This window comes from Elgaria multicarinata, chromosome 4 (genome assembly GCF_023053635.1).
Source record: "Elgaria multicarinata webbii isolate HBS135686 ecotype San Diego chromosome 4, rElgMul1.1.pri, whole genome shotgun sequence".
Taxonomy (NCBI): Eukaryota; Metazoa; Chordata; class Lepidosauria; order Squamata; family Anguidae; genus Elgaria; species Elgaria multicarinata.
The window spans coordinates 57,745,831-57,770,732 of NC_086174.1; the positions used below are offsets into that span (position 1 = coordinate 57,745,831).

The 24,902-nt window shown below is 38.2% G+C and overlaps 1 protein-coding gene across 5 annotated transcripts in view; it reads right to left on the reverse strand.

Annotated features, from left to right (window-relative positions):
- The window catches only part of RYR2 (ryanodine receptor 2), a 365,044-nt gene that overhangs the window by 70,432 nt on the left and 269,710 nt on the right, over window positions 1–24,902 (reverse strand). For all 5 annotated transcript variants that reach the window (XM_063124341.1, XM_063124340.1, XM_063124339.1 and 2 more), the window contains 11 exons: window positions 18,194–18,243; window positions 13,031–13,091; window positions 11,330–11,568; window positions 9,784–9,865; window positions 7,768–7,898; window positions 5,862–6,182; window positions 5,104–5,344; window positions 4,859–4,946; window positions 4,157–4,249; window positions 2,927–3,097; window positions 2,031–2,090 (listed from right to left, as the gene is read on the reverse strand). In XM_063124341.1, coding sequence (XP_062980411.1) covers window positions 2,031–2,090; window positions 2,927–3,097; window positions 4,157–4,249; window positions 4,859–4,946; window positions 5,104–5,344; window positions 5,862–6,182; window positions 7,768–7,898; window positions 9,784–9,865; window positions 11,330–11,568; window positions 13,031–13,091; window positions 18,194–18,243 — 1,537 coding nt within the window. The remainder of the gene's footprint in view (window positions 1–2,030; window positions 2,091–2,926; window positions 3,098–4,156; window positions 4,250–4,858; window positions 4,947–5,103; window positions 5,345–5,861; window positions 6,183–7,767; window positions 7,899–9,783; window positions 9,866–11,329; window positions 11,569–13,030; window positions 13,092–18,193; window positions 18,244–24,902) is intronic.

The following is a 24,902-nucleotide window of genomic DNA, read 5'->3' on the forward strand; positions in this document are numbered from 1 at the left end:
TTCAAGTCTGGTGACAGACTTGAACCTGTTGATGAATTCTAACACAGCAGTCTTTTGCTCTAATCTCCTTTTGAGTGGTATCCAGGGACAACCTACTACAAACAGACCCATAAGAGAAAACAAGAGAAAACTGCTGGTTGTCCCCTACAGTTTCCAGCTCTAATCACTCAAATGTATCATCAATGATCTACAGCCTGGACAATGACAGTTCACTCTCACAAACCTTGCTTGTAAGCTTGTACTTGCTTTTAGACACCAACCTGAAACTGCTACTCACTAGCAACAACAGACAACATAACATGGTTACAAGCATAGAGTCCAGGTCCTGCAACAAGCCCACTTCCTGCCCATCTGGAATGGCTTGGGTAGGGGCCGGCTTTTGCAGGTGGGAAGGACTGTCCAATGCAGGCAATGATATTTTCCTGCAGGACCTGCACATGGGCCTGTGGGATATCCCCTGGGCTGGTGGGGGTAGGGTGCCAAAGCAGAGGCTTGGCACCCTCCTGTGTCAGGGTGTGTGGGAATTTGCACAATATTACAATAGGGATGGTGAGCACTCTGGCACCTTTTGGTGACTGGCATATCCATAAGACCTGCTCCTCAGGGGCTGTGCAGCTCTCATGTCAGAATATGGTTTGCCTTTGGGGAATTTCCCGCTTCACCTATTCAGAGCTGTGCTCCACCAGGCAGGGGTGATGCAGATCACTCTCCCCATGCTTTCAAAGTCTCATAAGAGAGGAGCCAGGTTTACCGGACTCCTGGCTTGGGAGAGTGGCTCACCCATAATGGCAGGCTAGGTGCCTGAAGAAAGGATCTAATAGATTTCCGCACTTTCACATGCAGATCCAGGGAGGGGTAAAGTTCCCTTATTTAAATAAAGAGGCCCTAGTTTATCCCAAAGTCAGGTGTCTGTGTCTTTATTCCATGGTTTCTTCTCCACTTGCAAACCCAGTTGCCACCTCTGTTGCCATATCTATTATGGAAACACTGTTACAGTACCTAATAATGTCACTCACAACAATAAGGGCTCTCATTCACTTGCTTATCTTTCAATGTGATACATGCCATCTTTTTTCAGCACTTCTGCATAGAACATAGGACAAACAGGTGAGTCTCTACAGCACAGGTGAGCAACTCGTGGTGTTTCAGATGTTTTGGCATACAACTTTAGCCCTAGCCATGTTAGCCAATGGTGAGAGATCATAGGACTTGTAGGCCTTTATTTTACTACGTTACTTTAGTTTATTTTAAAATATAAAATATAAACAGACAGATATTTATAGGCAAATACCTTTCCAATTTATTTTTAATGGGGGAAAGGGGAGAAAGGAGAGAGAGAGAGAGAGAGAGAGAGAGAGAGAGAGAGATTTATATGGCAATGGAGCAATGATCAATTTGCTCTGGAAAAAGTCCAAGAAATAGAACCTCCAAGTTCAGAGGCAGTGTACCTCTGACTGCAAAAGAGAGAAAGGGACAGAAGATAGTGCATGTGTGAGTGTAAGAGAAAGAGCTTTTTAAAAAATGGAACTTGCAATGACCAAACATTTGTTACTGAAAAGCAGCCTTGCAATGGTGGTAGTGGAGTTTATATTTTACAAAACATCGTCAAAAACCTTATCATCCCCCTTCCTCCAGGAGGGACAGAGAGAAATAAAAGTAGTTTGGGATGCTACTTATTTCCCAGACTCCACAAATGAAGTTAGACAGTTGACCTCACAAACCAGAGCCCACACATCTTTTCTGGTGTGAAGTAATGTTGGGACAACATCATGAATGAAAGAAAGAAGATTAATTACCAGTATTTGAGTAGCATATTGTGAACAGAGGACTAAATTGGTCATTCTTAAAGGACATAAATAAGGAACAATAAAACAAAAGGTTACGTCCTATGAAATCTGAGGCAAAGGGCAAAAGGTCAGAACACCACACAAAAATGACCCATGTAAACAGAGGGTGCTTATACCTGAAGTAACTAGGGTAGTTTTTAAAAGAAAATATAAAGAAGAAAATCTATAATATTTAAAAATTACCTTCCCCTGCAAATGAAGGTTATTACGAATAATATCTCGAACTTCATCCTCGGTGTCTTTCTGTCAATAAAATATACAAAATATCAGGTACATTTTAGTACTAACATGTCGTTCAGTAAAGACTTTATTAAAGAGCTATAAGATTCAGTAGTTTTGATGTAATAATGCATATTTGCTAGTAGTCAAGAGAAAACCACAGGTTTCTGGGATGCCTTCTGAACTGTGGTAGTCAGTTGGATAGTGATGCAGTTGGATAATTTGTAGCTTAAGGCTATGCATTACACATGTGTGAACACCCTGTTTTCCTCAGAAACATCCCATTTAGCAAGTATTTCCTTTAAGTACTCATAAAACCTCATGGACTTCTGCAACTACTCAAAAATAATGTTCCAAAACTGAATTGTTCTTCCCTGCACACTGTGCCATGGTTTGCACATAATGAGAAGTCTCCATGGGGCTTCGCACTGTGGTGGCCACCACCATTTTAAACAACCGAGGCACAGTGGGGTCGAACTGTACCTTGGGAAAAGAGGGCCCCTCCAGGCAGAAAGAAAGAGCAGCAGCACAGTGGCAAATCTAACACTGTCCTGAAAAGCACTGAACCTAATATGTAGATAGGGACCATGATACCTGCAAGGGGATTTGGAGAACACAAATGTAATTGCGGTTTCTACTACGAATTTTACAGGATGTTTTCTTGCCTACTGCAATTATAATATTGGTAGTATTGAGCAGCTAAGCCCAGTTACATTTTGCAAAACAGTGTTCACTTTGAAGACATCTAAAAATATAGTCCCTGTAAAAGGAATTACTAAGAGTGGAAGGAATCAAAGAGTCTATTGGTCACATACACCTGCCAAGTTAGATATATGAACAGGTCTATATAGTTAACCTACCATACTTAATCTGTGTTTCGCCAGTGCAATTAATTCTTGGTCACCAGGAGCACAAATATTTAGTCCAACAGGTAGCAATCTTTTTAAAGCTGCCACAATAAGAGAGGTCTGTGTTGAATAACGATCTCCTTTCCGCTTCATTTTTTTCCTTTCCTGATCAGAAACAGCTGCCTAAAATGTGTAAGAAACAAGCCATTGGAAAATTGGAAAAACCGCATCTATCTCTTAGATGGGTTGAACCCAAAAGAGGAAAACACTGAGAATAAATCACTGTGCATATTAAATACTTTATATCAGTAATGATGAAGTCCTCTTTTTCACTTTTATCCTCTTCATGGTTCCTTTGTGAGACAACCTTATTACCATTTTTTATTTGCATTTAGATTGAACAGATAGAACTTCACATCATGCCACTATATATTGCTATTTCTCAACTAATTTACCGTCATAATGTCATTCGTTTGTTCAGATAATGTTCTTGCCTTTAAAGACATGTTCTTGCAAACATTTTTTTACAGGTATAACTCATTCCCATTTTCTTCTGATTTTTTAAAAAATTGCTTAGCATTGCAACAATCCTTGGGCCTACACATTTCCTGCATATTTTCCCTACAGTCTAGGTAGACTGCAAGTCTAGTGTACATTTTGTAGAGAATCAAATGCAATTTGGACATATGTTTAAAAACCTTTTGTTTTAAAATAGTGATGAAAACTAAGGCAGAAGCTATGAATAACTGCACTGGCTTGCACAAATGAATGCTAGATATGTATAAGGACAAGATTCTTAAACTCAATACCTATGCCATGATGTCAGAAGCAAAGTCACTGATGACCTCATTATGCAGTGCTCTAAAGGTCTGCAGGCTTATCCGGACTATGAAGGTTGGCATAATTGATCCCACATTGATCATTCTGCCATGTCTGGCACAGCCTGGGCATGGGGAGAGGATTGCGGGCAGGGCAAAGGAAGAGGCGTGCCCAATGGTGATTGGGCATTTGGGTTTGGCGCCACTGGGCGGGGAGGGGTGACCCCAAAAATAAAATCTGGGCACTTACCCTCCCAACTGGAGGAATCCCTTTCTCTGTGCACTGCTCAGAGCTATCAGAAGGCATATTCTCTCTTACCTCCAATCAGTGATGACTTTGGTTGCAAAAGTTTAAAGCAAAATAAGTGTTTTTTTGGCAATACATGGAGAAAATAATTATAATTATGTCTGCAGTTTACTGTACCTTGGACATCTTGGACTTAGTGTCGGTAATAAGAAAGGACATGTTGTTGATTTCATTCTGCACAACAAAATTCTGTTCTTCCCTTTTAAAATTCTAAAATGATATTAAGAACATTTTTTTAACAAAATGCTAGAAATACATTCTGTAGCTTCCCCATTGCATCACTCTCCTTTGCTTTTTCCCTCATAATCCATAAAATGCCATATGAACTATGTAAATAAAAGTTTAAATATATATTATATATACAAAAAGAGTTTTACCAATATTCATATTTTTTTACTTACTCTGATCTTCTCACATGCAATCCTTTCTTAATGCTCTTCCCAGTCTCTAGGAATTCATACTGCTTATTAGGGCTCTACAAATATTATCATGACCATTTTTTAAAAAAATAATAATACTTGCAGAGTCCAATTGTTATCTTCCTTAGAGTGTCCTCAAATAACCCATGCTGGCTAAGTTCGGATGACACAACAACTCCTGATCATGGATTGCATATTCTTAATGGTGACCAGCATGCGCCACAGCTCCTCAAGGGTAAATTAAGCCACGATGGGCTGTTGTGCAAACTGGCCCATTGCGTCTCCGTCCCCCACCTCCACAAAACACACATATGCTAATAGGCCCTGCACTAATATATCCTGCCCATACCAATGGCAAGCATTCTGCTCGTTGTGACATAAATAAAAATAATTAACTTACGTGGGATTTTGACCAATAAATGAATACCTCAGCAACCATACGAAACAAGTCTTCAGCCTCCGAGTTGGGTTCTTTAAGCCATTTTGCTCTGAAATAAAATAGAGGAAAATATTTATCACTACACTTACTGTTCTAGATAAAGCAGTTTGCATCATTTTAAGAGAACATGTCAGACACTTGTGGAATCCCCAACTATTATTCACTATGAGATCCCAAAGTCATTTATAAGCCAATTCTGCATTCACCTGTTGTAGTCCACAAATCTGATCAACAATGGGTAGAAGGCATAAAGGTCCCGAGCTAGTGTAGTGAACTCATCTAGGATGAGGAGTTCTGCCTCAGACATGTCTCCCCTGCCTTCTGCTCTTAAGTGTTCTTCGTCAGAGATAACCATGGCAGCTTTTTTCTTCAGTTTCTCCATCAGTGGCAGAAAATGCGTTTTCAGAAGCTGGGGCTTCACTTTGCTTATGATAGGCTGAGAAAACACTATGTAAGGAATCCATTAATATCATAGCATATTAATATGTGAAACTATAGTAGAAGATATTACGCTCCACAATCAGACTCGATCACGGATCTATACATTACGGATCTATATTACAGCTATTACACTCTTCCCCTCAAACCTCTCTGTTACTACCAGGGTCCTGGCTTGAAGACAGCACCATGTACACTGATGGTGCTATATAAATAAATAATAATAATAAGATGTGCAAACTGCTGTCCACCTACCACTTCTCTAATCCTACTACTAAAACCACTTAACACCTTCTCAGAATTTAGACTACGACAGCCTCCACCTTGCTGGCCCTATCCTATTCCATTTTGCCCTCTTAAAAGCAATTCAAAGTACTTCTTCCATCTTCCTTTACATTTCTCAGCTTCTTTTAAAAAATGTGTTCTTTTTCAGCTTAACTTCCAAGGTAATACTGACTATTTACATTTCAAAGAAATCCAAGCAGAAATTAATCAAGTAATGTGAATTAATTTCCTTTTATCTTACCTGCCAATCTCTTCATCCAGGCTCCCTCATCTATGCCCAAGTTATTATGTATGATTTTCAGTATGTTCCCAAGCAGGGTATTCATATGTTCTGAAGTCAAAGCTGTGCAGCACATTTCACTTCTGTCTGGATTGCTTTCTGGCCCATATTCCCACCAATGTGACATGTAACTACAAAGCATAGGCAATACAACTTCCATTACATGAGGCATTTGTGTATAGCGAATGCCAGATTCAGCCAATTCCACAATTTCTTCCATTAGCTTCTCCAGGGAAGGAATGTTTGGACAAAGCTCTTCTACACTATCTGGTAAACTGATACCTAGAAGAAAGAACAATAATAACTATTAAAATAACAATATGCTTAACAATAGTGAACAAACATTTTTCCTAGTTAGATTTCTCCTTCAATATATATTTCATGCATCACATTTCCACATATCACTAATATTTTACTTAAGACTTTCATCAACATGTTATTTAATATTCATTTTTATTATTTAACTTTATGATACTTTAATGCAAACTATCTGAAAAATAAAGAACCAAAATGCAATGAAAGCAGATAGTCTAGACCTGCATTCAGGCAATCCTCCAAGCCTAATGAAGACTGGGAAGAATATGTTTGCCCAAAGAATGGTGAGATTGATCAGGAAGGCTCTAAACTGAATCCTGTGGAGGATGGAGATAAATGCTTAGAGAGAAGGAGTACAGATAAGGGTTCATGCACTGCAGCAGGAACTAGAAGAGCAGCTAAAATGGGGCCTGTTAAATCTCTGAATAAAAATGGAGGTAATTGTAGCATAAAGTTAATGGCTTTCGATGCCTTTATGCTAATGCTCAAAGTATGGGAAATAAACTGGATGAGCTTAAACTTTTTAATCAAGAAGGTAAATATGATTTAATATCTGGGACCTAATAGGATGTCTCCCATAAGTGGAATTTAGCAACTGAAGGATAACTTGTTCAAACACAACAGAAGCCATAGAAAGCAGGGAGGAGTTGCACTACATATTAGAAATGTACGTGCCTACACAGAAATTCAAGAGCATGAATGTGCTGGCCATGTTGAAATCATCTTGGTTAAAATAAATGTAGGCAGGGGAAAAACAATACTGTGGTTGGAGTTTGCTACTGACTACCAAACCAAGGAGAAGATGTAGATTATCCTTTCCAAAAGCAAATTGCAGATACATCAGGGAATCATGAAGTAGTTGTAATAGGGGACTTCAATTACCCTGCTATCTGTTAATGGACAAACTCTGCCAAGCACAGTCTCTCCAGGAAATTCTTAACTTGCCTTGCTGACCACTTTCTCATTCAGAGGGTGGAGAAAGGAAGGTCAAGTCAGCCCTCCTTGACCATCTTTTTATTATTATTGTGAATATCAACAAACAAAACAGAAATACATAATGAAAAATGGGGAAGAAAAACACCATAGATTGTGTATAAAGAGTTATCATCAATTCCATCATAAAAACTGAAGAAGAAGAAGAAGAAGAAGAAGAAGAAGAAGAAGAAGAAGAAGAAGAAGAGAAGGAAGAAAGAAGGGAGAGAGTTATACAAAGGTTTCAAGAAAAGCAGACCAAATATCCGTATATTTATCCTCTTGCAAATTGAGTCTATATAACACTCGTTCAAAAGTTGATAATGTTATTAGGTCCTCGATCCATTGCATTATAGGAGGTGTAAATTTGTCCTTCCAATGTGATAATATAAGTCTTTTGGCTGTCATCTTTGACTTGATTCTGACCAATAGGGAACAGTTAGTTGATGACATGAAAGTAACAGGAACTTTGGAGGAAAGTGACCATGACATGCTCGAGTTCTTCATTTTAAGGAAAATATGTACCTTGGACTTCAAAAAAGCTGATTTTAATAACCATTTAAAAATAATAATTATGTACCTGCTCTATCTCTTGCAGTCTTGGTGTTGTAAATAGAATAGGTGTTGTGATTGTTCAGATGAGTTTCTAGAAATGCCACAGGAAAGGCACCAGCAAACGCAGCTAAGCATTCACCTAAAGCTGAGCGCTGCCTGCAAATTAAAATTTCCCATCATTATTTAAACACTTTCCCTTACTCCATGCACACATAGTTAGTTCAGTATCATTCTAGGCTTTTCAAGCAGTCTGTTAGATATTTATTTATTTATTACATTTCTCATTGGTCCAATAATGAATGTTCTCTATAAATATTCCATATCTATATCTACATCTAATTATTCCAAATATAGTAACTGAAAAGCCCACTGAGTTCTACTGGTATTGAATAGTCCTTGACTGATCATAAGTGAATATTAGATATTTTTTATTTTAAAGGTTTCTATCCCACAAGTCACCAGAAACACCCATGGGAGCTAATAGTAAAAATGTTTAAATTCAACTTGTCACATTAACATTTTAACAATCAGACAACCCTACTGTGGTTGAATAAGTTATCGAGTGACTTGCATGAGCGATCTGACACATCTAACACATATGACAAGGAACTGAGAAGGAAGGAAAAGATTTTAGAAGTGTAGAATATACTACAAAAATAGGAATCCTTTTTTAAATTTGGAATTCACATTTTAATCAAAATATGTTTTTGATTATATTAGATCCTTAATTTATGTATTAATTTTGTTCAGCTTTTAATTTAGAATATTTATTTTGGAGGATTCATTGTTCTTAAGCTGGTTTAATGCATAAATTGGATGTACTAGAAATATGTCCAAAATGTATTATCTTTCATTACAAGTGTAATACAGGTGATGGTGATGATGATAGATAAATGCTAAAGATAAAAATAAAAATAAGACAACCATAAAAACTAAAGCAAAGCAGGGTTAAAACCTGAGAAACAGGAGGAATAAAATAGGTCATACATTAAAAGCTCAGGAGAATTAGATTAACTTCACATGGCTGGCACCAAAAAGCTTGTAAAATAGGTGACAACCAATGTCCTCTGAAGATAGTATTTCATAATTGGGGCACAGCCACTGAAAAGTCCTATCTCCCATTACAATCTACCTTACTTCTGAAGGCAGCAGCACTGAGAACAGAGCCTTTGATATTTAAAAAATATGCAGGTTCATATAATATGACATGTTAAAACAAAAACAAAGCCCAAACATAATTCAGGGGATCATACAAAAACGGGATGACTAAAATGAAGAAAATAGTCTTTTCATTATTCTTGTTATTGTAATTTCATCAGCCTGGACCCAGCCAATTGAGGATGATTCTTCATATCAGGTGAAACCTCAGAAGGCAGCAATGGACAGAATAGTCTTTTACCAACTAAACATGATTCACCAACTGTGACTGCTCCTAGAAAACGGTGAACTGAATATCATGATAGATGTTATGGTAACCTCTAGGTTAGACTACTGTAATGTGCTATGTGTGTAGCAACACCTTTAATGACTGCTCGGAAAATTCTATTAATTCAAAATGAAAAAGTATGCTTATTAGTAGCAGTGACACAATGGGGGCACATCCCTTCCCAATGTGTTGGTCAAAATGTTAAAAGTGTTAAAGAGATTTGATATATCTTCTCTTATAGAGCATCTTTTCCATACAAGGGACTCAGCTTGATGTTTACCTTTAGAAGGTTAACAAAACTGTTGTTGTTGTTGTTCCAGTAGGTATTTGAAGATGAGGATTTGATGTTTACATGAGCCGGCATGGGGAGTCCCCCCCCCCGCTACTGAATTGATAATGTTTTATTGTTATGTTATAAAATGTTGTTAACTGCCTCACTCCCATGGGCAATATGGAACTATAGAGCTCTATGGAAACATTTGGCAGGATAAAAAATTCAAAATAAATAAATGTTTTAATTGAAGTGATTGATATCATTTCCCAGACTTCAACAAGGTCTGGACTCCAGCCTTAAGGTTCACAAGACATTGTTGGCAATACACATTTCTCCCTTACCGCTCCACATAGATACTCTTGCTGGTTCCCAGAGCATACAAGCTGGCCAATATTCTGTAACAAGAAACTTGTACATCTTCCACTAAAGAAAGTAGGAAGGAAGAACAGGAAATATTCAGAAAATAATTAAGAAGGGACAATAAACCATTCAGAAAACAACTTGCAACAATAAACAATGGAGGTATTACATGTGGAATTATTATACATGTGCAAAAACATAAGTTAATCATATAAAATAAAATGATATTCCTACATCAAGCACACAAGGTTGAGCTTAAATTCTATTATACAAGCATTTCTTAAAATAGGACACATAGTTAATCCAAAAACATGCCATGGTGGAAAATGCTACTTTGTTAATTTGCTGTAGATCATATACTTATGAGTAGTAAAACATCTTAGGTTAATAGGTAAGATTCATATAACAGTATTATTAACTGAATGTATTACACTATCATGGCATGCAGAAATTAAACCTGAGACTTCCAGCATGCAATGCATATATTCTACCACTGAACTATGTCCCCAGAGTTCTTGGTAGTGCAAGATTAAATGGCATGAAATATTTGAACTTGCCAATAAAAAAATTATTTTCAAAGAATAATGTCCTGCATATCTTGCTTGGTTTGTTCACAAACAGAAATGGCCATTTGTCTCCAATAAGAGAAAAAGAACCACTCTGAAAAACTCATGCAGATGTTACTGTCAGAAATATAATGCCTGTGATAAAGAAATGGTAATATATTAGTGCAGGTCTGCACAACTTGAAATCAACCAAGTTTAGCATAGCTCACAAGCCGTTTATGGTCCTGTCCCCCCGAAAACTCATTCCTTAGTTTTCCTGCCTGCCTAGAATTGCAAAAATGCTGTGTGTGTGTGTGTGTGTGCGAGAGAGAGAGAGAGAGAGAGAGAGAGAGAGAGAGAGAATGTGCATGAGTTCCCAAGAACCTAGGCAAACATGATATATGGCTGGTAAGCTTGGTGGGTATCAAGTTGAGCAGGCCTATATTAATAGATGTCTAAATAATATGAAATATATAGGGCTTTACACATCGATTCAGGTGATTTACATTTTGGAGTTGGGTGAGCTGAGACACCAAAACATTTAATTATTCATACAGTGCCATCAATCATATCTGTCTCAAAGACAGAAAGAGAACCAAGTAGTCCCCTTTAAATCCCACCACTTAGGCAGCACAACATAGTCGAGATATTTAACCCAATGGAATCAACTCTGGATTCCTTATTCTAAAATTGTTAAGAACAAGTCAATCAAGTCACTGACTAAAGCAGTCTTTCTCAACCTGGTAGCGTCCCAATGTTTTTGGATCACAATGCCCATCATCCCTGATCATTGACCATATTGACAGGGGCTGATGGGAGTTGTAGTCCAAAACATCTTGAAGGGGCCAGCTGGAGAAGGCTCGCATAGAGCAATTAAGTTTGTATTATTGTTCGGAATATTAGAAGTCAGGCTTTACGGATCTCAAACACAAAATATTTTTAGTAGTACAGAAATACCTTACATTATTATTCAAATACCTACATATCAGGTCTTCTCCAAACTGATGCTGTCCAATGTGTTCAAATAATGAAGACAGCACTGGCAGGAGAGCCACTGTGGTGTAGTTAATTATTTGTGTCACTCCTTTCGGCTGACTCCTGGTGTGTGTGAACTGTCCTTGTTTAAGGTTCTCCATTGTCTTCTCCAGGTCCTCTGCAGCATTATCCAAAAATGTCCGCAAAGCCATCTTAACAGACTCTAAACCTGTCTTCATCACTGTCCTACATGTTACATACACATAAACCTATATTACGTTCTGCTATAAACAAAAACGATACGCTTCTTAGTCTCTACTACCACATATAAAATATAAACCTCTAACAACCAGTGAAACTGGTCAGAGAAATGTCAAAAGAGGGCAGTAGAAGTCCACATAACTCACGCATTGATCATACACTTAGCAAGTAAAATTGGCTACTAACTGTATGATTAAAGCACTAGATATAATAAAATGTTCCTATGGTCAAAGGAAGGCTTCTTGGAACTGATGCGGCAATTGCATATTTAGAATTAACAAGGCAAGATAGCAGCTTTATTTAGATTCATACTTTAGCTATCATGATCAAAGCTGGCATTCGTAACTATAAAATAATAGAGGTTAAATGAAAGCCGTAATTTAGAGTCAAAGCAGGAGGTCAAATTATTTGAGCATATTTGACATTATTATGTACTTCAGGAAAAGGGAACCTCCAGATGTTGGACTCCAGTTCTCATGAGCCCCAGCCAGCATAGCCAATGTGGGTACAGTAGGACCTGCAGTCCAGCCACATCTGGAAATGCACAAGCTCCCAGCCCTAATTTGATTTATTTATTTATTTCGCACTATCTGTGTGCATAGTGCTTGCTTAATTACAATAGGTCCCTGCTACAATGAACGTACAATCTAAAATTTGACACAGGGAAAATAACAAGAAGAAGAGGAAGGAAGTGAAAACAGACATGAACAGGAATGCAATCTAAAACTTTTTCAGTTACACGTGCTTACATTTCTCAACTTGGTGTTCTCCAGACATTTTGAACATCAATCCTATCAGCCCTAGCTGCCATGGCTAGTGACTGGGAATGCTGGAACTTTGGTTGTGCCAAAGGTGGGTTTTGAGGGATTTGAAGAAAGTAAGGGAAGAGGGAACACAGAGGCATTTTGGAAAGCAGTTCCAAGCATATGGAAGCGGAATCTTTTGAGGGAACAGGAAACCTTTGGATGGTAGAGGGTGGCAGATGGTGCGAGGATGGAGCTAAATATGAAGGCTTCATCTACAGAATTATGCTCTATATGTGTTCAATACATTCAGATAATAGGTACATTATGCTTTACAATGAAGCATACATTTGCTTTACCATGCAAGGATGATTCAGTCCTGATCGAGAAAGTGATTAGGTTAGGGATGGTAATGTTCATTTCATCTAAGGGAGTAATATTCAGAAGTCTCTAAACAATCATGCTAACTCTGTGTGTGCTTACATGCTTAAAGGAACTGAAATAAAATATATGATTAGCTTTTAATGTTTTCAATGGGGCCAAGGCGTGGAGAGCGTTCAGCTGACTGCACCCATTACTAATACTTCAGATTTAACAACAATTCGCCATTATGGAATGAACTATTGAGCATTCTGTTCCAAATCCTATTTTGACTTGTTTTGTAATTCAAATAGTAATTAAATTAAGTATGTATAACATTTTACCTTGCATCCAAAGTCTGGCCCAAGATATGAAGACAATTGACTATTGAAGTTGCATCATTTCCTGAGGGAAGGGAATAAGAGAGAGAATTTTATAGTATTCCTAATATTTTGAACAGTGAAATTATTCCCACTGGTGAATTTACAAGTGGGAAAAATGAACGTTAGAGAGGAAAATGCTCCGCATGACATTAATTAAATATTGTTTCAACATTTTTAGCAGGTGCCAAAAACAGAAACAATTATGCATCACCACACAATTGGCTGAAGCAGACAAAACGTATTTCATGAATGCGGAAATCAATGCAACGAGTTTTTATGTGATTTTAAAACTGCAATTAAAAATGTGTGTCATTTACAAGAGGGACAACCTTACAATCGAACCTAAAACAGGAACTTCAGGTTATTTTTATTTATTAATTCATTCAAAAATATTTTAGGCCACCTTAAAGACTGAACCCTAACAAAGTGAGATTTGTAAAAGAAACAAGACGAAACAGTAAAACTCCCTGCTCTTTGTGTGACTGCATTAAATTTGGAAGCTTATGTATCATTATATAAAGCACCATTGTTAGTACATTCCACTACTGGATCTATAACTCACATGTAATGTATATCTAAAGTAATGACCTCTACAAACAAGTATTGGCAGTTCATGATAGAAATCCTTTTTCATTTAAATTTAGGAATTGCAGAACGTAGATATCAGAAATAATATGTATGCATTTTTCATACTTTTGTGATTAAGTAAATGCGTTCTCCTGGAAGTTTATTGTAGCTGTTCTGCGAGAACATTTCATCAAATCAATTGTTGAAGTGATACACAGAACAGTAAAAAAAAATCCAGCCACACTTAAGCACTTTTAGGTTTTGTTTTCAAGTGGAAAGTTAAGGACACGCTTAAATGTTTTCCACAGAAATCAATTAGCCTTAAAAGTGCTTAACCTTAGCTAGATTATGCACCTATGTCTCACAGATGTTGTGAAGTACAAAACACTATGGCAGGAATCCAAGAAGCTACTTGGCATCACGCAAGGGGCTTATATCTTTCTACAATTACACAGCATCATCTAAAGTAGAATGCACAGGAAATTTTTAGCAGTTCCTAAGGTGAGAAGAACTACTTCCTGTGGAATTCTGCATAATGGTAAAAACAAAATAAAGTTTACAGATTATTGTGATAACATCAGCGAAATCATGGGGGTGTATATTTACCACGTTGTGGCTGTGCAGTGGCACTGCACTGTTTATATGATGCAGATGCCAACTTAAAGCCACATCAGGCTTCTATCCTTGAAACAGCACTTTTCCGCAGTGTGCTTTTATTGCACATTTTTAGTGGCTCTGAGGTCACAACATTGTTTCTCCATCTGACAATGGTGGCCTTGGATCTGGGGGTAGATCGAAGTCCGGGGAAAGTGCAGAAACAGAGGGCAGAGGGTGGGCTGGCTGAGCCCAAAGGCCGTGGCGCTGTGGTTTTCCTGGCCAGGTAGCCCCCGCACTCCCTCCTGCCATCTATATTTATCATTTCTGCCTTGCAGCAGTGATGCTGCTGGGGTTTGAGAGAACCAGCTACAAAGCAGTGTCGCATAGACAGCCCTCCAGGATATGAAACATATCAAATGCAATCGCATCAAATCACTATGTATGTAAGACTGATTAGTTAGAAGTGTGGGTTAACAGTTCCCTAAAAATCAGTCAGGCTGCACTCTTCCGTGCTGAAAAATGTGAGTTTGATGCAGGATTCTTTCCATGATATCTAGAGGAAAAGCAACTAACAGTGTAATCCTGAGCATGTAAACTCAGAAGTAAATCTCACTAAATTCAGTGGGACTTACTTCATAGTATCTTTGAGGCAAAATCTGCCTGGGCCTGCGAAGGCAGCAGATGTCAATGCAACTGGCCTTCACGGGCCCAGGGGGACCTGCACAGTGCTAAGAGAGGTCCATGCTTGACTGCTTGCAAGCTTTCAAGAGCAGTCGGGCACAGGTCTGCCCTAACCTGCACCCTTTGTCCCTTCCCGCTGTGTTAAAGTCTGGGGGAAATTGCATATTTTCTCCCTCTACTCTGCTGCCAGAGTGAAGGGAGAAAATACACAATTTTCCCTGCCTTGGGAAATTGCGTTTCTCTCTCTCCCTTCCCCTCATGCCAATGGGGGCCTTAAAGGCCCCGTTAACCTTAAAGACTCTCTTAATGCAAGGTTAAGAGGATCTTTAAGGCCCTGATTGGTATGGGGTGAAGGCAAAGCATGCTTTCTGGAGCCTCTGGAAAGTGCACAATTGCCCCGGCCACACTAAGGGCCTACCTGGGGGAATTGTGCACTTTCTGGAGGCTCTGAAAAGTATGCTTTGCCGAGGGCTCAGGAGGGGTCAGCCTCTTGAGCACTCAGCAAAGGGTCGTTCAGTTAAGATGAATGAGCAGGGCTTGGCAAACTAGAGGGGTGCCCCCCATGAGTTCTCTAAATACTACTCCCTAGTATGGTTAGGTAGGGTGACAATATGGAAAGGAGGACAGGGCTCCTGTATCTTTAACAGTTGTATTGAAAAGGAAATTTCAGCAGGTGTCATTTGTATATATGGGGAACCTGGTGAAATTCCCTCTTCGTCACAACAGTTAAACTTGCCGGTGCCCTGCCCTCTTCTAAATCTGGTCACTTTAATATAGCTCCTGCAGCTTTAACTGTTGTGATGAAGAGGGAAGTTCACCAGGTTCTCCATATATACAAATGACACCTGCTGAAATTCCCTTTTCTAAACAACTGTTAAAGATACAGGAGCCCTGTCCTGCTTTTCATATGGTCACCCTAGGTTAGAATTGTACCTGAGACCCCAGGAGTTCAATACAGTTTTATAATATAATACTAACCTGAGAATAAATTCCATTGAACTCAATGGAACAGATATCTGAGTACAGGACTGCAGCCTAAAAACCTTAACTGTATGGAAGGAATCTCAATAACAATAATGACCAAAAATAACATAAAACCTAAGTAAAAAAGTATGACATGAGATAAATTAAATTACTGGAATATTTATGGGCACAAAAATGAAATCCATAATATTAACAGAAAAAATAAAATAAAAGCAAGGGTAAAAACTGAGACTAAAGGCCAAATTATTTAAAGAAGTGTACATAAAAATGTTCAGAGATTACAGAATATATAATGGAGAAATTATATTTTTCTCATGTAGTTTTAGAGAAAAGCAGGTTATATATGTGTATTTCTGTATATTCAAGGCTGAATAATAATAATAATAATAATAATAATAATAATAATAATAATGCTGCAAACAAAACAAGAAGCAGGTAAAAGTGCAATTAGTACTCAGGTTTAAAATATTTAAGGCATTACCAAAAAAAATGCCTGTGAGAACAAAGATGTTTTTGCCTGATACCTCAAAGATAGCAAAGTTGGCACCAGTTGGTACCTCCTGGGACACCACTACTGAAAAAGCCCTGTCCCTTGTAGCTGCAACCCTAGCTCCCTGCTGATGACCTTGGCATGCAGGTGGATTGAGACAGTTTACAATCACACATATAACTGTCCATGTACAACTACACATACAGCGCTAATGCAGCAAATCCTATATTAGAGGTACAACAGTATTATATTATTCCATTCAAAGGAATCATTCAAAGGAAGGAAGAAGGTGGATGACTGGTTCTTTAGAACGCTTCACTATAGAAATAATAAAAAAGTATATTGTACTACTGGAACCTGAAACAAAACGTGACAGTGTGGCTTTCGAATTTATGATTTTTTTATTGTTAAACAGGAACTTTAGTTACATCAACTGGGATTGTTTAGCTTGGAAAAAGGAGGCTAAGGGGAGACCTGATAGAGGTGTACAAAAGTATGCATGGTGTGGAGAATGTGGATAGGGAGACATTTTTCTCCCTCTCTCAACCCAGGGTAATCTGATGAAGCTAATTGGTGGGAGATCCAGGACAAATAAGAGGAAGTACTTCTTCATACAGTGCATAAATTATGGAACTCACTTCCACAAGATGTAGTGATGGCCACCAATTTGAATGGCTTTAAAAGGGGGGTAGATAAATTCCTGGAGGCAAAGGATATCAATGGCTACTAGCCATGATGGTTGTGTGCTACCTCCAGTATTTGAGGCAGTAAGCCTGTGTGTACCAGTTACTGGGGAACATGGTTGGAAGGGTGCTGTTGCACCATGTCTTGCCTCGTTGATCCCTGGCCGATGGCTGGTTGGCCACTGTGTGAACAGAGTGCTGGACTAGATGGACCCTTGATCTGATCCAGCATCAGGGCTCTTCTGATGTTCTTAACTTTATGGGTTTTACTTGCTAGTTAGGCAGAGTTTTCTCTGCATCTGCTTGCACAGTGTTTGCAACATGCTCTTTGCACCACTGCAAAGTCCAGTGCAAAACAAATTCCTTAGGAGCAATTAAAACAATCACTCTTAAGATAACCATCTTTTAGTTACACACTAAAAATGTCAGAAATTGCTTGTCTAAAATATGTTAATAGATATAGAACCGTATTAGCATCTCAAACTACCAGTTCAATAACATTTTGTATTGCCTAGCACAACTCAACCAGTAGCCCCATATTTAGTTTTATTATGCTAAACATTACAACAATCATGACTTACAGGGAGGTTTCCATGTATGCAAAGCATACTTCCTTTTTTCAGTACACAGCACAACTTTGTAGGTACAAATGCAATGTCTCCACTGGATTTTGGGAAGAGAGATTTCTAGATTGGGATGAACTGCCATGATCCACAAATGCATTGGATTCCCATTGCCAGTTATGGAAATGTAAGTCCACAGTAGGCAATGTGGAATATCTTTGAGAATTCAAAATATGACACAGAATAAATTCAGGCTACATCTCCATAAATGACATCTTAAAGCTAAAGTATATAAATTCCTTTAGCAGGACAATTGCTTTAAATTTTTATCTTCTAAATCAACAGTGAATACAAATTTTGGATCGTTACAGAACTTTTAGGTTGCTATGTAAAAACCACTGTGATTGACTATTTTGAAGGATTCTTAGTGGCCTGCAAAGATCATGCTCTTGGCCATGCAGTCATGCAGCATGCAACAAAGCAGAACACACAGAGTTGCAAATAATGGCAAAGAAAATCAAAGGATGCTCACACAAGTATTTTTCAAAGGTCTCCTTACCAAACAGTGAAATCCTATGCCTGACAAGAACTCCAAGTTTGCAGAATAGGCTGAAGACAAGGGGTAAATAAAAGAGAAGGGAAGGGAAAAGGAAATAAAGGAAGAAAAGTAACAGCTGATATATGAGCAGGAAAAAGCAACATGATGTTTTGCAGAAAGAATCAATTCTCTGAGTAGGATGTAAGACTGAGAATACTATAAAAGTTTCCAAGAGCAGCTCTTTAACAGACATGGTTAAGTAAGCATGTATTATAATTAAAGAAACAGAGAAAAACTATCAGTGAAGCTAATTATTATAAAAGCATATTTTATTTCTTTAAAAAACCCATCCAGAAATAACCACCGGAACAGCTTGAATCAGTGACAACTATTTGATGATGGCAGTAGATATTAAATTTGTTTTATGTGCATATAATCAAGTTCAAAACATGTTTTGTTATTCAATGTACAGTTAACATTGATCACAGTCCAAACAAAATTAAGCCCTAGGAAACTGATGGATTTATGCACATTTAACTCATCACTTTCACTGGGTTTAGGTGCACCTCTGCTGAACTATGACTAGCTATATGTAGATATGAACTATTAATTTACTTAATGAGTTGGGTCCAAATGTTATGTTTTACTAACGGAAAGAGTTTCCACTCACAGAATGAGAGTTCTATAGGAGGACTCCTGGGAATGGAAGCTCTTTCTTCCATGAACAGAAATGAATCTTTGGATCCAACCCAATATATTTTGAATCATTGGACCCATTCAGAAGACAGCTTAAACCATGGCTTTAACCATAGTTAATAAGGCTTTTTGCTTTATTTACCACGGTTAAAGCCATGTTTTAACGTGTCTTCTGAATGGGGACACTGTAGTGCTCATGAAAGGTACCTGGCTCAGGGAGAGATAGAAAATGCAAGTGAGAGAACTGATGCACACATTTAAACAAAAACTAGATTACTATTCATAATGAAATTCATTTCCTTGCAATGATGAGGACCACTATAGACATTAATCACTAATTCCCTATCAAATATTCAAAAAATATTTAAAATATTTTTAAAATCAGCAATTTGTCCTGACTGCTCTGCAGTGGAAAATACATGGCTATAGCCTCTGATCAGTGACTAAGATGGAACATGATCCATATTACTGGAAACAGGAAAGGAGGATGGGTGAGAGGAGCTGCAAAACGCAGGTGTGCTGCTGGTGGATGGTCTGCACTGCCAGATATGGCTCAAGTATATAAAAAAATCATCCATATGAAATGGTCCAAAATTTAGCTGGGGTTGTCTTCACTATACAGAAGGGATTATGGAGCTCAGAGGAATGCTAATTCATATGTGGCTGGAGTTCCCAGTGATAAACCAAACAGTCAGCTTCTGTGGTGCCTTATTTTTATTATCTATATTCACTGGTGCAAATGAACATCTAATGCTCAAGGAGTCATTAAGACTTTTATTGAAAGCTGATCGTTCAGAAGAGATGGCTCATTGGAAGGTGGGTGACGACCTCTCAGTGGCTGGACAGAGTCTGCAAGGCAGCATTATTGAAAAAGCTGACTCATAAACTGAGGGTGTTGAAGGGGATGGAGTCTTGATTACTGACTGGTTCACATTTATTGAGAAAATGAGGGAGGCGGGGCCTGCCAAACATTCAGCATAAAATCTGGAAGGATATATTATGACATGCCTCTGAAATGGTATTATCTATAACTTAAATGAATGTAGACTGAGCTAAGTTGTGCCTGCAATAAAGTTACAATAAATTATTAATAATTATAATAACAATTATTATTATTAATAATAATGATAATAATAATAATATCATTATCATCATCTGTTTGAGACATGACTGCCTGTTCACTACAAATGTGTTGCCTGCTCTGGTGTCCAGAAACATCCCCCAGTAAGGATATCCTATCCCCTCAGTTGACACTCAGGGTATTTCCAGAGGGAGGGCTCCTAGTGCTACCAATGAAGAGGTTTTGTGGAGCTGTCCTGTATTTTCCTCTTCAGTGGATGTGTTCTGGTATGAAAAAATATAGAAGTAGTGGTTGTAAAACACTGGAGGGTTAGAAATAGTAAATGACTACATCTGAGGCCCCCATAAAATTCTGTGAACGATTGCTCAATAAAAGTCTTGTATGGGACTGCAAGCAGCCTCAGTAGTAAAAGATACTTTTGGGCCACACATTACTAGCAAAACCTGGTCATGCTTCCATTACCCACAATCAAATCTAAGATGTAAAGATGAAGATACTTATCAAGCAAAAGATGTATCAAAAGCATGTAACTTCTTCTTGAACTATCCAGAAAAAAAATTACAATATGGACACCCCGTTCTTCATTGGACACTTATACAATGAATGGGGCAAAGAGTCTATGGAATTTCTTTAAATGTTCTACAAAACCATGAGATATTTTTACACCACCAAAATATGTTTCAAGTATGTCCTCATTAAAAAGCAGACAGGCAGATGTTTCTTTGCCAGGCTTATTCCATTAAATGATGTTAATAAGTTGCTACAGAAAGACGTTAGTAAATAGCTTTCAAATTAGCAATACCTTTCAAATTACTGACTGGAACAATATTAGTGGATAAAATAACTACCTTGTTAACTTTCAAGTTTAAATCTAATTATCATTTGTTACCTACACACCTTGGAAATAGAAAGAGATTTATACGGTGGGTGGTATCTAACTAGTACCCACCAACAAAAGGCATTTATCAGCAGAACAGGAAGGCGGCAAGTTTGGGAAGTTCTCCCTCTCCCTTGAGATGCCCAGGCCCCCAAAATCTGCTCTGGAAGGTTCAGGATCTTCCAGAGTAGATGAAGGCACCATGGTAGGAATTGCTGAAAATCACCTTCATTCCCATTCCACTGACAGATGCCTTAAATTCACATACATTGTTAGGATACCACACCCTACAACATTTAAAAAAAATATGAACGTGAGACTTCACTGCTAAAATGTTTGTTTTGTATTTAAAATAATTTGTATTTTTTGCCATAATATTTTTCTAAACTAAAAGTATTCTATAAGAAGGCCAATGGAAATTTAAAATATATTTTTTTCTAATATTCATTATTTCATATATTTGGTGATGGCAAGATCTTGTGATCTTTTTTCTTTCTATTATGTTTCTTTCTATGATCTTTGTGGTGTTTGTAGTGTTTCTCAGAGGAATACCTGAAGGCAAGTTACCACATCCAGGATCAATTTTCTTCAATCATATTAAGAACACATTTAGAGCAAGTTCACGTCAGATGTACGTGGACAGTCCTCCAAATGATATCACTATCAAGACAGAACATGTAAATACCGTACACATCAGGGAGAAGGGGTCAAGCCTAACTTTCTTCTTGAAATGTACAATTTCTGTGCACAATTTGGAAGCATGGAAGAAATTTCCAAAAGTGGCTGTTCATGTGCATTCTAAAGACAGTCCGGTGCAGAATGCTTCTGCCCGTCTGCTGACAGGGGCGGTAAGATGTGAGTATATCAGAGCAGTTTTGAAATCTTTCACTGGCTGCCAGTGAGCTCCCTCGCCCTATGTAGTTATTACTAGTGTTCAAAGGCCAAAATAGCCCAGGACCTAGGAACTTGAAGGAATGCCTTCCCCAATACTGGCCATCTCAGGATTTAAGATGGGCAGGCATGGCTTGTAGTTTTCTTGAGAAATGTGTCCCATGGAGCTATACATGGCAGGCTACAGATTTCCTGCCTACAGGTTATGGAACTCTCTTCCAGTAGAGATTTAGCTCTTGTGATGTAGGTACCACTTAAAGGCCTATTTATTTGTGCATACTTCTGGGGAATAGGCAAGTGTTTCATTTATTTATTTGGATGGATGGATGACTTTGGTGGTTTTAACATATTTTGTTATATATTTGTGATTTTAGAGTCATAAGTGTTATGATATTTATGTGGTGTGCTGTGTTTTATATCATTTTTTTTAGCTGCCCTGGCTCTTTGTGAAGAAGGGCAGGATATAAATCGTGTGTGTGTGTGTGCGTGTTATAAACTTATATACCACCCATCACCCAAAGACTTCCAAGGGCAGTTCACAATAAAATGAAAAACAATTAAATTAATACAACAACAACCACATATGTCCCTGCCTTTCTTCTGACAACAATGAGCCAACCCACCAACTCAGCTGATAATAGAAAGATGTGCAAGGGTGCCTAGCATTTAGAAAATCCATTGGAAGAATAGAGGTAAGGACAGATATGACTCCCCTCTTTCACCTGCATACATCCACAAATCTGAGAAGTAGCCCTGGGCTAATATGAAATTAATACCATAATTAACATGACAACATCCTGGAAATTCTAATGTTGTCATAATGGGCAACATCCAACATTGCAGAAGTCTGCATTTCTTCACTTGCAATGCAAATTTCCCTTTCTCCCCTCCCCTCTGCATACCCTGTTGCCCCTCCCAAATCTGACTGGAGGGTCACCCAACCTTCTGGAGCAGATTTGAAATTGTGTGTGAGGCTGCAGGGGAGGGGGGAATTATTATTATTATTATTTATTTATATAGCACCATCAATGTACATGGTGCTGTACAGAGTAAAACAGTAAATAGCAAGACCCTGCCGCATAGGCTTACATTCTAATAATCATTCCAACAGCAGTGTCCCTTCCACTGGCAGACGGATTTATATACCACTCTACATCTGACAAGATTCCCAAGCAGTGAACAATAGAAAGAAAGAAAGAAAATACAGAATTAAAATATTTAAAACCAGATGTCATCTAAAACCATGGTTTGTCAATCAACAAAGGTTTGTTTAAATAAAAATGTCTTCAGCAGCTGCTGAAAACAAAATAACATTGGTGCCTGCCTAACAGGCAGAGAGTTCCAAAGGTAGAAAAACAATACACTGAAGGCGCTACTCTGAGTGGACTCCAGACAGACCACATATACATGTGGAACTACCAGCAGAGGCTCATCTGATGATCTCAGTGACTGGATAGGTTGGTAAGGGAGAAGGTAGGGATGAGAGAACCAGGGATGCTTCAGCTTGACAAAATTCTCCAGGCTTCACTTCAAAGTTCGCTCCTGATCTTGTTTGTGATGTGCTTATTTGGTCTGTTCGAATGGGGAAAGGTGTGCCCTTTCTTCTCATAGGCTAAAGCATAAAAATGTGAATTTTTCAAGTGAGCGCTTTTTAAAATGCACATGTTAAATTGTGCTTTTTTTAAAAAAAAAGTATTCATATTTAAACATGTGCATGTCTTAATGTGTGCATGTTTTAAAAGGTACACTTTCCCCCCATTAATTAAAGAGTGGAAATATGAATTTTTAAAAGTGTGCGTTTCTAAAAGTACACAATTTTTAATGCAAGGTTGGGAATTTGCAAACATTTTTGGAGAACCTGTGCTCCTGTTCATGCCTGGAATTATGAATAGGACATTTTTGAGTGGTTTGCAAACTGAAACAAAATTCTCATACATGCCTAGGAGAAGGCATTCACTGAAATATCCTGGTTGCAAGCTGTTTAGGGCTTTATACACCTGTGACATAACCTTAAACTTGCATTGGTAGCAAAAAAGGCTGACAACTGTTACCCAGAGGACCTTTTCTTCTGCCGCCCCGAGACTGTGGAATGGCCTGCTGGAAGAGATTCATCACCTGAATACTCTCTCTGAGTTTAAGACAGTCAAAAAGACTAGTCTCTTTCAGCAGGCTTACCCAGATGAATTTTAAACCTAAGAATTTTAATATGTTGTGATTGTTATTTTAATATAATATTGGTTTTATATGCTCTTTTAACTAGTTTTATGTATTATATTGTATTTAATGTTGTTCCCTGCCTCGATCCAGAGGGAAAGGCAGGTAAGATTAATAATAATAATAATAATAATAATAATAATAATAATAATAATAATAATGATGATGATGATGATGATGCTAGTGCAATTCCCTCAGCAAAGAAGCTACATGCTGAAAAGGGACAGCTCCCCAAAACAACCAAGCTGCTGCATTTTGCACTAGCTGCAGCTTCTAGACCAACCTTAAGGACAGCCCAACATAGAACACATTGCAATAATCTCTTTGTGAGGTTCCCAGTGCCTGTCCTACATGGCTGAGCGATTGCTGTCTAGGAGAGGCTGAAGCTAGAGTATCAGACAAAATTGGTAGAAGGCATTCCGAGCTGCTGTGGCCACTTGGGGCTTCAGCAACAGATAAGAATCTAAGAGTAGTCTCAATTTACGAACTTGATCGTTCAGAAGGAGTGCAATCCCATCCAGAGCACACAATAAGCCTATCTCATGGGTTCAGAAATGACTCACCCTCAGGGTATCTTTTGTAAATCGCCCAGAGAGCTTCAGCTATGGTACAGTATAGAAATAATTATTATTATCATCATCATCATCTGTCTTGCCAGGATTCAGCCTCAGTTTCTTGGCCCTCATTCGGTCTATCCCTGAGTCTAGGCACTGATCCAGGACTTGCACAGCCTCACCTGATTCAGGTGTCACAGGGAGATAGAACTGTGTGTTATCAGCATACTGATGGCAGCTTGCTCCAAATCCCCTAATGATTGTTCCCAGTGGCTTTATATAGATATTAAACAAAATTGAGGACAAGATGGTACCTTGCGGTACTCCATAATTGCCAAGAAGCTGTGGATGCCATGTTCAATAGTATTGATTCATTTCATTCATTCATTATATTTCTATCCTGCTCCATAGCTGAAA